General features: G+C 40.9%; 1 protein-coding gene across 3 annotated transcripts in view; it reads left to right on the top strand.

Moving 5' to 3' along the window:
• Positions 1-13,312, top strand: part of TMEM108 (transmembrane protein 108) — a 388,204-nt gene that overhangs the window by 213,913 nt on the left and 160,979 nt on the right. For 2 of the 3 annotated variants that reach the window (XM_019962338.2, XM_070794743.1), the window contains one exon: positions 1,193-1,278. In XM_019962338.2, the coding sequence (XP_019817897.2) occupies positions 1,239-1,278 (40 nt within the window). In that variant the 5' untranslated portion in view covers positions 1,193-1,238. The remainder of the gene's footprint in view (positions 1-1,192; positions 1,279-13,312) is intronic. The other variant, XM_019962329.2, reaches the window with a different exon arrangement.

Raw genomic sequence — 13,312 nt, 5'->3', positions numbered from 1 at the left:
TAAGTTAAATTGCCTAATGATCTTATTCCTACATTAGGTTCTTTAAAGGTTAAAAAGGGAGGAGAAATGAGTAAACAGGAAAGGGGCAAAAGAGCTGCCTTTGCTCGGTTTTACAAGGAAGTGCACAGATAGGTCTACGGGAGAAGGCTCAGCACCTAATTAGAGAATCTTTGCCAAATGTGAATTTACAGTCTTTAAAAAGATTAATAAACCTGTAAAATGTGAAAGCAATGAGATGAAATATGTGCCTGTTTACTTGGCAATGATGGTAGGAAAATACAAGTTTCTTTCATTGAGTAGGTTGTAGTCTAATGAAGATTTTCATAATATGGGGTTGGTGAAGGGCATCTCAGCAATGTATTTCAAAAGCCTTAGATTGTGTCCTAGTGATTCTGTTTCTAGGACCTTATCTTGAAAAAAATACTGTGTGCCATTTAGAATAAAGTTGTAAAGTGCAAATTCGCTGGTGGTCCAGTGCTTAGAACTCCACACTTTCACTGCCGAGAGCCTTGAGTTCAAATCCTGGCCAGGGAACTAATACACCATAAGCCAAGAGATACGGCCAAAAGAAAAAAAAAAATGTAGTAAAGTGTAATAACAACAGAGGAAGATGTTTCTACTGCTAGGGAGAAAAATTAGAATGTATAGCAAAAGAGACCAATAGAAGTGCACACAGGAAAAGCTGAAGAGATAGGTAATTTGTAATTTCTTGTACATTCTTAACTATATTTTGTTTAGCTATATTTTTCAGATATTCTACACTGGAGGTATCTTTTGTAATCGGAAAATAATAGAAAAGTTGTTTAATATAATACAATTTTAAATTGGTGAAGCTTTCAGGGGAGTGTTTTGTTTGGTGAGCAGGATTGCAGAAATGAGATTACAAGTTCCTTATTTCTCCTGTTTCAAAACTAGAGATGCAGGAAAGATGTTTTGGAAGTCCTCAAAATCCCAAGGCCTGATTCTCACCCTCTAGTTGCCCATATGAGTGATGTGTAGTTTCAAAAGCTAATTGATTAATTGATAGTTTTATAACATAGACTATATTGTGGTATATTCACTCCAAGAATTTTTCGCTTCAAATAAGTCATTTTGGGCTTTAACACCAGAGTCATATTGAGTGGAGTTCTTTATGATTATTGACTTGAATGCTGTTTCCCAGATGTAATGATTTTCTTCTCCCATTTCCTAGACAGAATCATGAATAAACTGGAGGACAAGCAGGACCAGATGATACCATGAAGAGAAGTTTACAGGCCCTCTATTGCCAACTGTTAAGTAAGTCGATGTCACTTTTCTTCTGGCCTAGAATAGACCAATGTTATTATTTCACTGGTGCCAGAAGCTCACCCACCTTCTGGAGGAAGACCAGTGTTTGGCTGGTGAAGGAGAACAGTACATTTCCCTCTGCTTCGTCTAGGTACTTGAGTAGCAAGCATTAAGTCATTCTGTTGCCTCAGGCATCAGTTACTGTACATAATTATTGTAGACTTTTATATGATTATTCTAAATTGGCATGTTAAGCACAGTCAATTTGAAAATGAGTATCAAAAGCGTTAATACTCTTGGTTATGTGGCAGAATTTAAAGGGGTTCTGGTATGATCCACTCTGGACTCCTCATGAAGAGGGAATGGTCGGCTGTTAGGATTTAGTTACATAGAACCTATTACCATTCAGTGACTGTACAGCCTTTATTTGGAATAGTTTTGCATAGTTCCATGTGTTCTTGAACAATGAGTGGTGAAGGTTAATTTGTTTAGGTTTGGTGGTGGAATGGCGAGTGTTCGATCATGATTTTCTTGGCACATTGCTCATGTGTTTTGTGGATTGTACCATAAAAGTGCCAGTTGTCACATAGGGATTGTGTGATCTTTGGGACTGGATTGTTACTGAATGAATGTAAAATCTAACACCAGCTGGTGGGTTTGATGTTCAGATTGACACATTTGGGACAACAGTCATTACCCACTCCAGGTCAAACCAAAGCCATTGAATTGGGAAAACTTGAAATTCATTGTGCTTATCTGTTTCTTGCTGAGGTAAATAGAGGACCTAGCTTTCCTAGGCTGAGTGCTCCTTGTTAACTTTTGCCAAGAAAATAACATGAAAAGAGATTGAGACGCAAATCACCAGTCAGCCCTTAGGATTTAGCAGTTCAGGTTATGTTGTATCCCCAATGCAAAGCACTTAATCTACAGGCAGCATTCTGACTGGGTGTTTTAACTGACTCATTTTTGCTATTAAATTCTAATCACTGAAACACAGATCACGTCAGCCTGATTTCAGCCTGGTGGAGCGTCACCAAGAGTTATAGGGACTCTCTCATGTTTTTTCTCCATGTATTTTATAAAGTTTGTTGCTTTTTTTTTTAATGATAAGCTTGCTTATTAGAGAAAGGGCTTTATGGATTGAATTAGCAGTGTCATCAAGGAGTGATTAATTCTGCCTTGATGAGAGAGGGAACATTTGAAAGATAAATAGGATTACACACACACTCAAGAAGGCGAGGCAGTTTTTTATAGTAAAAAGAAACCAGAAGTGAAAAAGACCATAGTTGATTTAGAAGGCAGCAGGTTTGTTGAATTCACCTATGCTGATTATATGCCCCAAAGTTTGCATGGTATTATACGGTCATGATTATACAGTGGAGGTGATGAATAAATTTGGGGGATTAGACCTGGTAGATAGAATTCCTCAAGAACTATGGACAGAGGTTCATAACACTGTACAGGAGGCAGTGACCAAAACCATTCCAGAGAAAAAGAAATGCAAGAAGACAAAGTGGTTGTCTAAAGAGGCTTTACAAGTGGCTGAGGAAAGAAGAGAAGCAAAAGGCAAGAGAGAAAGGCAAAGACATACACAATTGAACGCAGAGTACAGAGAATAGCAAGGAAAGATAAGAAGGCCTTCTTAAATGAACAATACCAAGAAATAGAGGAAAACAGTAGAATGGGAAAGACTAGAGATCTATTCAAGAAAATTGGAGATATCAAGGGAACATTTCATGCAAGAATGGGCATGACAAAGAACAGAACCAATAAGAACCATACAGAAGCAGAAGAGATTAAGAAGAGGTGGCAAGAATACACAGAAGACCTATACAAAAAATGACTTAATGACCTGGATAACCATGACTTAACTTCCATGTACCTCAAATGTAAAATGGGATATGACCACCCACTACATAAGATGGTATTCAGTGAGGTAATATGACATATAGAACACCTACAATAAATGCCTCTTCCCTTATTGGGCCATCCTGTCTGCATGAAAAGGGTACAGCCTCCCTAGGAGCTCCTCTGTAACTAACATTTGCATGGGACTTTTTGGTTCACAAAAATGTTTACAGGATTTAATCCTTACAAACCTTATATGGCAAGTGGAACATTGACTATCATTGATCTCCTTCTACAGAAGAGAGAGTTGACATGATCAAGGCTGCCTTTCCCAGGTCATGTCACAATTCTTTTTAAAAAAGTAACAATAGAAAGTAAGGAGCATCATCACAAACATTTAAGAATGTGACATTACTGGGGAGGCGCTGAGTTCTGAAGTGACAGATTTGGTCTTTGCCTGGGTGCTGTGTCCTGGAAATTTACTTCATTTTTAAGAAGACCAAGACAATCCTTTTGAGCTTATGAAAGTAAGTTTTTATATACCAATATCTGTTCAAATCAAAGTCATTTGGATACTTACTCAGAGTTAAGGAGTAATGATATTTAGTAAGTTAAGCATTTGCTCTATACACAGGAATCTGTATTTCTTAAATCATACTCTGTACTATTGGTACATCTTGCTTATTCTTGCATCCTCTGAATATACTAACTGTGCTGACCATACAAAAAGTAATCCTTTGCTCAAACCAGAGAACTGTCCACAGGGCCCTATTACTCAAATGGTGGAAGATAAAGAGAATTCCTGTAGTAGATTTGGGTTCCTAATCTGTAGCATTTAGAAGGTAAGAAGTATCAACTTTTCTGCCCTCTACCTGGACCATGGAGATTGCATCTGTCTCAGCCTCAAATTATGCACACAGACACACACACCCCAAAATCCATATTACCCAACTCTCTAGGCTCTTTGAGGCATAATGAGAAGCTGCTTGAGAACAGAGTTCATTTCTGTTGGGATGATCTGCCTCTCGTCTGATCTCTGGAACTGGGCAGAAAGCCATAAATATACTTTACAATGAGCAAAATGTCTTTTGTGTTTTTTCAGTGCTAACTAGCGATTTTTGCCAACCAGCTACCCAGTGATTTTATTTACTTCTTAATGGCATCACCGACTCGATGCACGTGAGTTTGGGTGAACTCCAGGAGTTGGTGATGGACAGGGAGGCCTGGCGTGCTGCGGTTCATGGGGTTGCAAAGAGTCAGACATGACTGAGCTACTGAACTGAACTGAATAATCACTTAACAATCATCCCTCTAATCACTTCTTAAACTAAAAATATCCAGATAGTAATATCTTCCACAGGGAGTTAACATTCTCCATCTCTTTTCCCTTTTATCCCATAGTATACCCAGAGCCCCACCATGGTACCTACTAGGCCAGTTGCTCTAATGTGATCTGTGATCTGAAGCTCTCCTGTGCTCATTAAGAAAGAAAACAATCTGACTAAATTAACTAATGCCAAGGTATGCTTAATTGGCTAAGGAGAGTTGGGAGCTTTTCCATAACCTTCAGGGATATTTGCATTAATAAAGAAATTAATTTTACCTTCTTAAGGCAAATGCTGTCAGTGTTGTGGGTTTTTTTTTTTAATATTTGTTTATTTTTGGCTGCACTGGGTCTTTGTTGCTGTGTGAGGGCTTTCTCTAGTTGTGGTGAGTAGAGGCTACTCTCCAGTTGCAGAGCATGGGCTCTAGGGCGTGTGGGCTTCAGGAGTTGTGGCTCACAGGCTTAGTTGCTCTGTGGCATGTGGACTCTTCCCTGCTAAGTCGCTTCAGTAGTGTCCGACTCTGTGCGACCCCATAGACGGCAGCCCACCAGGCTCCTCTGTCCCTGGGATTCTCCAGGCAAGAATACTGGAGTGGGTTGCCATTTTGTTCTCCAATGCATGAAAGTGAAAAGTGAAAGTGAAGTCACTCAGTCATGCCCGACTCTTAGCGACTCCATGGACTGGAGCCTACCAGGCTCCTCCATCCATGGGATTTTCCAAGCAAGAGTACTGGAGTGGGGTGCCATTGCCTTCTCCCTGGAATATTCCCAGAGCAGGGATTGAATCCAAGTCTTCAGCATTGGCAGGTGGATTCTTAACCATTGGACCACCAGGGAAATCCTCAGTGTCATTTTAAACCATACTGAGTATAGCAGTTTAAACAGGTAAGTTTGCCAGGGCCTGTCCATTTATTTGGATCTCTTTGAGTCAGTGGTCTTGAATTTTCATATTATTTCTCTTTCTGGCTTATCCCTTGCCTCTTTGGCCAACTAAAAGCAGAAATAATCTGCTTATGCCTTATTGTCACCATCCTTCTGGATTTCCAGTACTGAATACCTGAAGTTATGCATTTGGATATCAGTTCCCACAGACTCTTAACTTGTGAATCCATTTCTCTGCATCTGCGTTGTCTCTGCTTAAAGAAGGGCTTCCTATGGTCTTACCTGAGCCCTTTTAATCATCTCCCTTCCTGCTTCCCTTATCTAAGGCCTCCTCCTTCTAATCCACTTTCACATTGCCACCAAACAGCAGCCTGTCCGCTGCTGATGATCTTTCGATGGCTTTGCATTACCAGGAACAGCAGTTCTCATAGTGTGGTCCAGGAAGCTCTGGGGACCCCTGAGACCTTTCCAGGAAGTCTGTGAGGCTCTCCTTTTCCAACCATATTATCTTTATGAAGCCAGATTGTCTTTATATTCTTCAGCTATACTGCAACAGATTAAATGCAGAAGCTGATGTGAGAGCCAGCTCGCTGTCTTTCATAAGCCAGATCTTAAGGAGATTTACAAAAATATAAAATAATGGTATAAACCTAAACAGCGTACTAAAAAGCAGAGACATTACTTTGTCAACAAAGGTCCATCCAGTCAAGGCTATGGTTTTTCCAGTAGTCATATATGAATGTGAGAGTTGGACTATAAAGAAAGCTGAACGCAGAAGAATTGATGCTTTTGAACTGTGGTGTTGGAGACGACTCTTGAGAGTCCCTTGGACTGCAAGGATATCCAACCAGTCCATCCTAAAGGAGATTAGTCCTGGGTGTTCATTGGAGTGACTAATGTTGAAGCTGAAACTCCAATACTTTGGCCACCTGATGCGGAAAGCTGACTCATTTAAAAAGACCCTGATGCTGGAAAAGATTGAGGGCAGCAGAAGGGGACAACAGAGAATGAGATAGTTGGATGGCATCACCAACACAATGGATATGGGTTTGGGTGAACTCCGGGAGTTGGTGATGGACAGGGAGGCCTGGAGTGCTGTGGTTCAGGGGGTCACAAAGAGTCGGACATGACTGAGCGACTGAACTAAACTGAATCCTTCTCATAATTTTTTTGTTTTAGCAAATATGGTTGTATTTTATTTAAAATGTTATATATTAACATGTAGTGAGTTTATTGTTATTTTAATGGGTTAATATTTTTTGTTTCTCAGTTCTAATAGCTGGTAAAGAATCCACCTGCAATGCAGGAGACTACAGTTGAATTCCTGAGTCAGGAAGATCCCCTGGAGAAGGGATAGGCTACCCACTCTAGTATTCATGGGCTTCCCTGGTGGCTCAGATGGTAAAGAATCCAACTGCAATGCGGGAGACCTGGGTTTGACCCTTGGGTTGGGAAGATTCCCTGGAAGAGGACATGGCAACCCACTCCAGTATTCTTGCCTGGAGAATCCCTGTGAACAAAGGAGCCTGGCAGGCTACAGTCCATGGGGTCACAAAGAGTCAGACATGACTGAGCAACTAAGCACAGTACAGCACATAGTAAATATTAGTAGATATAACCCATATAAACAAAGGTTCTCTTTTAAGAGTATAAAGAGGTCTTGAGACCAAAATGTTTGAGGATCACTGAGGGATTAAGCCCAAATTTCTTAGGTTAGCACTGAAGACTGGTTAATACTCTGGTCCCAGATTGCCTTCTTCTTCCACCTCATCTCTCACTGATTCTCTCCATGTACATGGGTGCATGCATGCACATGCACACATGTGTGTGCATGTGTGCACACACACACACACGTGCACACACACACACACACAGTACTCCACCCAGGGACATCCACAGTATGCTGACATTTCATCCCTCACAAAGTACAGTAACCCATCAGTATCTGAGGGGGATTGGTTCCAGGCCCCCCTGTGGATCCCACTTCCATAGGTGTTTGGGTTCCTTACAGTCAGTCTGTGCATACTTACAGTGGGGTAAGACGGTATTTATTGAAAAAAAAAAAAATCTGTGTATGAACAAACCCATGCAGTTCAAACCTGTGTTTTTAGAGGATCAGCTTGTATTCACCTTTCTGTGTGCATATGCTTGTTTGCTTGTGCTTCCAGTTCTTCAATGTGGGGACTCCATTCACTCCCCTATCTCCAGTCTAATCTAGAACTTGACTCTTAATGGGGCTTGAAATGTAATTACCACATTTCTGCAAATCTAGAATGTCAAGGATGTCATTAACTGTAAAATGCACTATTACTTTAATGAACCACTGAGAAAGAATTAATGAGTCAACTGTAAAACTATCACAAGCCATCAATTATACGTTACAATACAGAAGCGCATGTATGGATAAAATACAGAATTACTAGAGTAGATTGTGGCTAACTGGGCAACATGTCCCTGGGTTTCTGCCACTAAATTCTCCTTTAAGACCAAGTCTCAGCAAACCCACCTGTATTCTAGCTCCCACCCGTATTCTAGCTCCCACCCTAGGTCAGCCCCATATTGCAAAGGAATTTCCTTTGGAAGCTAGAGAAAGATCCAAGTAAGTGGGCTACCCCTAACTGACATTGATGAGCATATGCAGTCTTCATGGTTTGTTTTTCTAAGAAGTAAGAGTAAGTTTTCCTTTACGTAAAGGAGGGAGAGCTGGTATAAATCATAACTGAATGATGTGGAATTAATGTCCAAACAAGTATTAACCCCAGAAATGTAGGCTCTTTTAAATGTTACAGGCAGTCATAAAGATATTGCATTAGTTATACAGTGGAAGTGAAAAATAGACTCAAGAGGTAAGAACTGATAGAGTGCCTGAAAAACTGTGGACAGAGGTTCGTGACATTGTACAGGAGGCAGTGACCAAGACCATCCCCCAAAAAAAGAAATGCAAAAGGGCATAATGGTTGTCTGAGGAGGCCTTACAAATATCTGAGAGAAGGAGAGAAGTGAAAGGCAAAGGAGAAAAGGAAAGATATACCCATCTGAATGCAGAGTTCCAAGGAAGAGCAAGGAGAGATAAGAAAGCCTTCCTAAGTGATCAATGCAAAGAAATAGAGGAAAGCAATAGAATGGGAAAAACTAGAGAACTCTTCACAAAAATTAGAGATACCAAAGGAACATTTCATGCAAAGATGGGCACAATAAAGGACAGAAATGGTATGGACCTAACAGAAGCAGAAGATACTAAGAAGAGATGACAATACACAGAAGAACTATACAAAAAAGATCTTAATGACCCAGATAACCATGATGGTATGATCACTCACCTAGAGTCAGACATCCTGGAATGCGAAGTCAAGTGGGCCTTAGGAAGCATCACTGTGAACAAAGCTAGTGGAGGTAATGGAATTTCAGATGACCTGTTTCAAATCCTGAAAGATGATGCTGTGAAAGTGCTGCACTCAATATGCCAGCAAATTTGGAAAACTCAGCAGTGACCACAGGACTGGAAAAGGTCAGTTTTCATTCTAATCCCAAAGAAAGACAATGCCAAAAAATGTTCAAACTACCAGACAAATGCACTCATCTCACAGGCTATCAAAGTAATGCTCAAAATTCTCCAAGCCAGTCTTCAACAGTACATGAATCAAGAACTTCCTGGTGTTAAAGCTGGATTTAGAAAAGTCAGAGGTACCAGACATCAAATTGTCAACACTGGATTACAGAAAAAGCAAGAGAGTTCCAGAAAAATAGCTGCTTCTGCTTTATTAACTACACCACAGCCTTTGACTGCATGGATCACAACAAACTGTGGAAAATTCTTTAAGAGATGGAAATATCAGACCACCTTACCTGCCTCCTGAGAAATCTGTATGCAGGTCAAGAAGCAACAGTTAGAACTGGACATGGAACAACAGACTGGTTCCAAATTGGGAAAGGAGTATGTCAAGGCTGTATATTGTCACCCTGCTTATTTAACTTATATGTAGAGTACATCATATGAAATACCAGCCTGGATGAAGCACAAGCTGGAATCAAGATTGCCGGGAGAAATATCAATAAACTCAGATATGCAGACGACACCACCCTTATGGCAGAAAATGAAGAGGAACTAAAGAACTTCTTGATGAAAGTGAAATAAGAGAGTGAAAAAATTGGCTTAAAACTCAACATTCAAAAAACAAAGATTATGACATCTGGTCCCATCACTTCATGGCAAATAGATGGGGAAACAGTGACAGACATTATTTTGTGGGGCTCCAAAATCACTGTAGATGGTGACTGCAGCCATGAAATTAAAAGATGCTTGCTCCTTGGAAGAAAAGTCATGACCAACCTAGGCAGGATTTTAAAAAGCAGAGACATTACTTTGCCAACAAAGGTCTGTCTAGTCAAAGCTATGGTTTTTCCAGTAGTCATGTATGGATATGAGAGTTGGACCATAATGAAAGCTGAGCACCAAAGAATTGATGCTTTTGAACTGTGGTGTTGGAGAAAACTCTTGAGAGTTCCTTGGATTTCAAGGAGATCTAACTGGTCAATCCTAAAGGAAATCAACCCAGAATATTCATTGGAAGCACTGATGCTGAAGCTCCAATACTTTGACTACCTGATGGGAAGACATTAGTCCCTGGAAAAGACCCTGATGCTGGGAAATATTGAAGTGGGGAGTAGAAGGGGATGACAGAGGATGAAATGGTTGGATGGCATCACCAACTCGATGGACATGAGTTTGAACAGGCTCCAGGAGGTGGTGATGGACAGGGAATCCTGGCGTGCTGCAGTCCATAGGGTCGCAAAGAGTCAGATATGACTGAGCGGCTGAACTGAACTGAACTTGCCTCAGAAATGAAGAGTTTTCACTTCTTCCACCCACCAATGAAGGTGCTTCCCTTTCTCACTGGAGGTGCCTGACTATACCATCCATGGAGGATAACATGTGCCAGCCACAGTTAAGGACTCAGGTTGTGGATTAAGACTGCATGCGTGCTTGCTAAATTGCTTCAGTCTATAGCCCACCAGGCTCCTCTCTCCATGGGATTCTTTTGGCAAGAATGCTGGAGTGGGTTGCCATGCCCTCCTCCAGGAAATCTTCGTGACCCAGGGATTGAACTGGTGTCTCTTATGTCTTCTGCATTGGCAGGCAAGTTCTTTACCACTAACGCCACTTGGGAAGCCCCAGGTTAAGACTACTTGGGCTCAAATCCTGGTTTGCTACAAATTATTATCCAAATGATTTTTTCCTCTTTAGGTACCAAATCTGCCAGTTAAGCATGCCTCCAAATAGCTGTTGGAGCGTCTGCCCTCCACCCCTTGCAGATCTATCACCCCAGAGGCCATGAAAGTAAAAAAGCAAAGTGCTACCACCAGTAGCTATAATAATGGTAGTGACACAATCTGTTCTCCAGTAAGCATTATAGAAATTGGAGGTGTCCATTTCATCAGCACCACAATTCAGTATTTCAGACTGGATTATTCCAATTGGCTTTCGTTGCTGGTTCTCAAACCTAGATATACATTAGAATCACCTGGAGAACTTTTAGTAAATCTCCTTGCCCAGACCCCACACCAGATCAATTAGAATCTTTGGGAGACAGGGTGGAGAGTATGGGGCCTGGGTATCCAGTGATTCTAAAATGCCACAGGGTTGAGAATCACTGGCTTAGAGCAGTGATAACCATGCAACAGAATTACCTGGAAAGCTTATTTAAATACAGATTGCTGGGCACCACCCCTGGAATTTCTGACTCAATATATGGGGATAGTAATTTGCACTGCTAAATTTTCTCTGATGCTGAAGAAGCTTTGGTCCAGGGACCACACTTTGAAAATCACTGTCTTAGACAAAAGAAGTGCTGTCTCCTGGAGCCAAAGATGCTTTCAGTTTCCCTGCATCACTTGAGCAGGGTGAAGTGGTGAAATGAATCTTGGAGCAGAACCAGGGTCAGTTAGGAAAGAAGAGGAAGAAAGTTAGAAAGGAAGGAAGAGGAGGAAAACCAGAAGAATCACAGTGTTGTAAGGTTAGGAACTGTTAGAAGTTGAGGTTTCAGTTACTCCTCGGGATACACTGGAAATTAGTTTTCACTCTGTTTTAAAAAAGGTCACCAGGAATGGATTAGCTGAGCTTATGTTGTTGTTGTTCAGTTCTCAGTCATGTCTGACTCTTTGTGACCCTATGGACTGCAGCACCCAGGCCTCCCTGTCCTTCACCATCTCCTGGAGTTTACTCAAACTCATGACCATTGAGTCGGTGATGCCATCCAACGACCTCTTCCTCTGTCATCCCCTTCTCCTCCTGCCTTCAGTCTTTCCCAGCATCAGGGTCATTTCCAATGAGTCTGCTCTTCGCATCAGGTGGCCAAAGTATTGGAGCTTCAGCTAAGGTTATAAACAAAGACAAAACAGAAAAATGGCCTTCAACTCTGGCTGTTCACTGCATCAAGCCCACTTTAGAACTTGATTTTATAAGACTATTTCTTCATTTCATGCTGTATAATTCTTTTGCAAATCAGGAAATTGAGGCTGAAATTTTTTTATTATGAAAAAAATTTTTCTAATGTTTTCTACGAAGAACAGATCTCCTTGATTCTTTGAAGGTTAATTCATTTACACAGAAAAATTGAGGATATAACACTTTGGAGTCCAACATTAACCCAGGAAGCTTGTGCATACTGGGCCTTTAAAGGTGTCATGTTGATTTAATGTCTTTTCTATTTTAGACTCTGATTTTTTTTTAATTTGCCTAAATCAACAATTCTCTTATGCAGATTAAACAAACCTTAGTAGACATTCTCATTGTAAGCAATGCCGGTAAAGACTGAGGAACAAAATATTTTAAAGAAACTCAATTTTATGACTTTAGAGTGTAAGGCAATGGTACCCCACTCCAGTACTCTTGCCTGGAAACTCCCAGGGACAGAGGAGCCTGGTGGGCTGCAGTCCATGCGGTCGTGAAGAGTCGGACACGACTGAGCGACTTCACTTTCACTTTTCACTTTCATGCATTGGAGAAGGAAATGGCAACCCACTCCAGTGTTCTTGCCTGGAGAATCCCAGAGACGAGGGAGCCTGGTGGGCTGCCGTCTATGGGGTCACACAGAGTTGGCCACGACTGAAACGACTTGGCAGCAGCAGCGGCAGCAGCCATTACACACACAGCAGAAGCATAGGTGAGGGAAGTCATGCTCACACCTAGAGCTGTTGACTTAGGTAAATTTAAATGTTAACTCTTAATGAATTTTAATGAACCATCTAGAAAATTCAATTTCTATATCAAAATTCTATATGAATTTTCAATATGAAAGTACTTTTGCTGAAACATACAGTGGGAGAGAGCATAGAATTTGGATTTGAAGGATGTACTTTGTGCTCTCATGTCTTCTCTTAGCAGTTTTGTCATTTTGCACAGAGCACTTACCTGCCCAGAGCTGCCTCATTTTCCTTAACTATAGGATACAAATGATGAGTCTATCCCCTTGAGGATTGCTGTGAGAGTTAAATGATCAGGGGATAAAAACATTTCATAAGTTGTAAAATGCCTTCTAAACATGGGTTGTTCTTTGACTATTGTCCTTAAATAACTTAGGGCCTCCCTTGTGGCTCAGGTGGTAAGCAATTCAGGAGACCTGGGTTTGATCCCTGGGTTGGGAAGATCCCCTGGAGAAGGAAAAGGCTACCCACTCCAGTATTCTGGCCTGGAGAATTCCATGGACTATATAGGCTATAAGGTTGCAAAGAGTCAGACATGACTGACCAACTTTCACTTTTCACTTTAAATAACTTAAGCATTTCTTTTGTTGTTAAATTGTGCTATTGTTTAGTAAATCTCATTTAAAAATTTTAAAAGGGAAATGTGAGAGACAGTCCAGTATGTCCCTACCCAGCTTCCAATTCAGTAGAACACTCATTCATGCACATGAAACTCAAGGGAGCTATTCTAACAGGGCGTTTTCTGGCTTATCGGGATCTGATAAAATTCTGGAAAATTGTTCTAAA

This window comes from Bos indicus, chromosome 1 (assembly GCF_029378745.1).
Source record: "Bos indicus isolate NIAB-ARS_2022 breed Sahiwal x Tharparkar chromosome 1, NIAB-ARS_B.indTharparkar_mat_pri_1.0, whole genome shotgun sequence".
Taxonomy (NCBI): Eukaryota; Metazoa; Chordata; class Mammalia; order Artiodactyla; family Bovidae; genus Bos; species Bos indicus.
The sequence above is the reverse complement of the archived record's forward strand: the minus strand, read 5'-3'. Positions and strand labels throughout refer to the sequence as shown.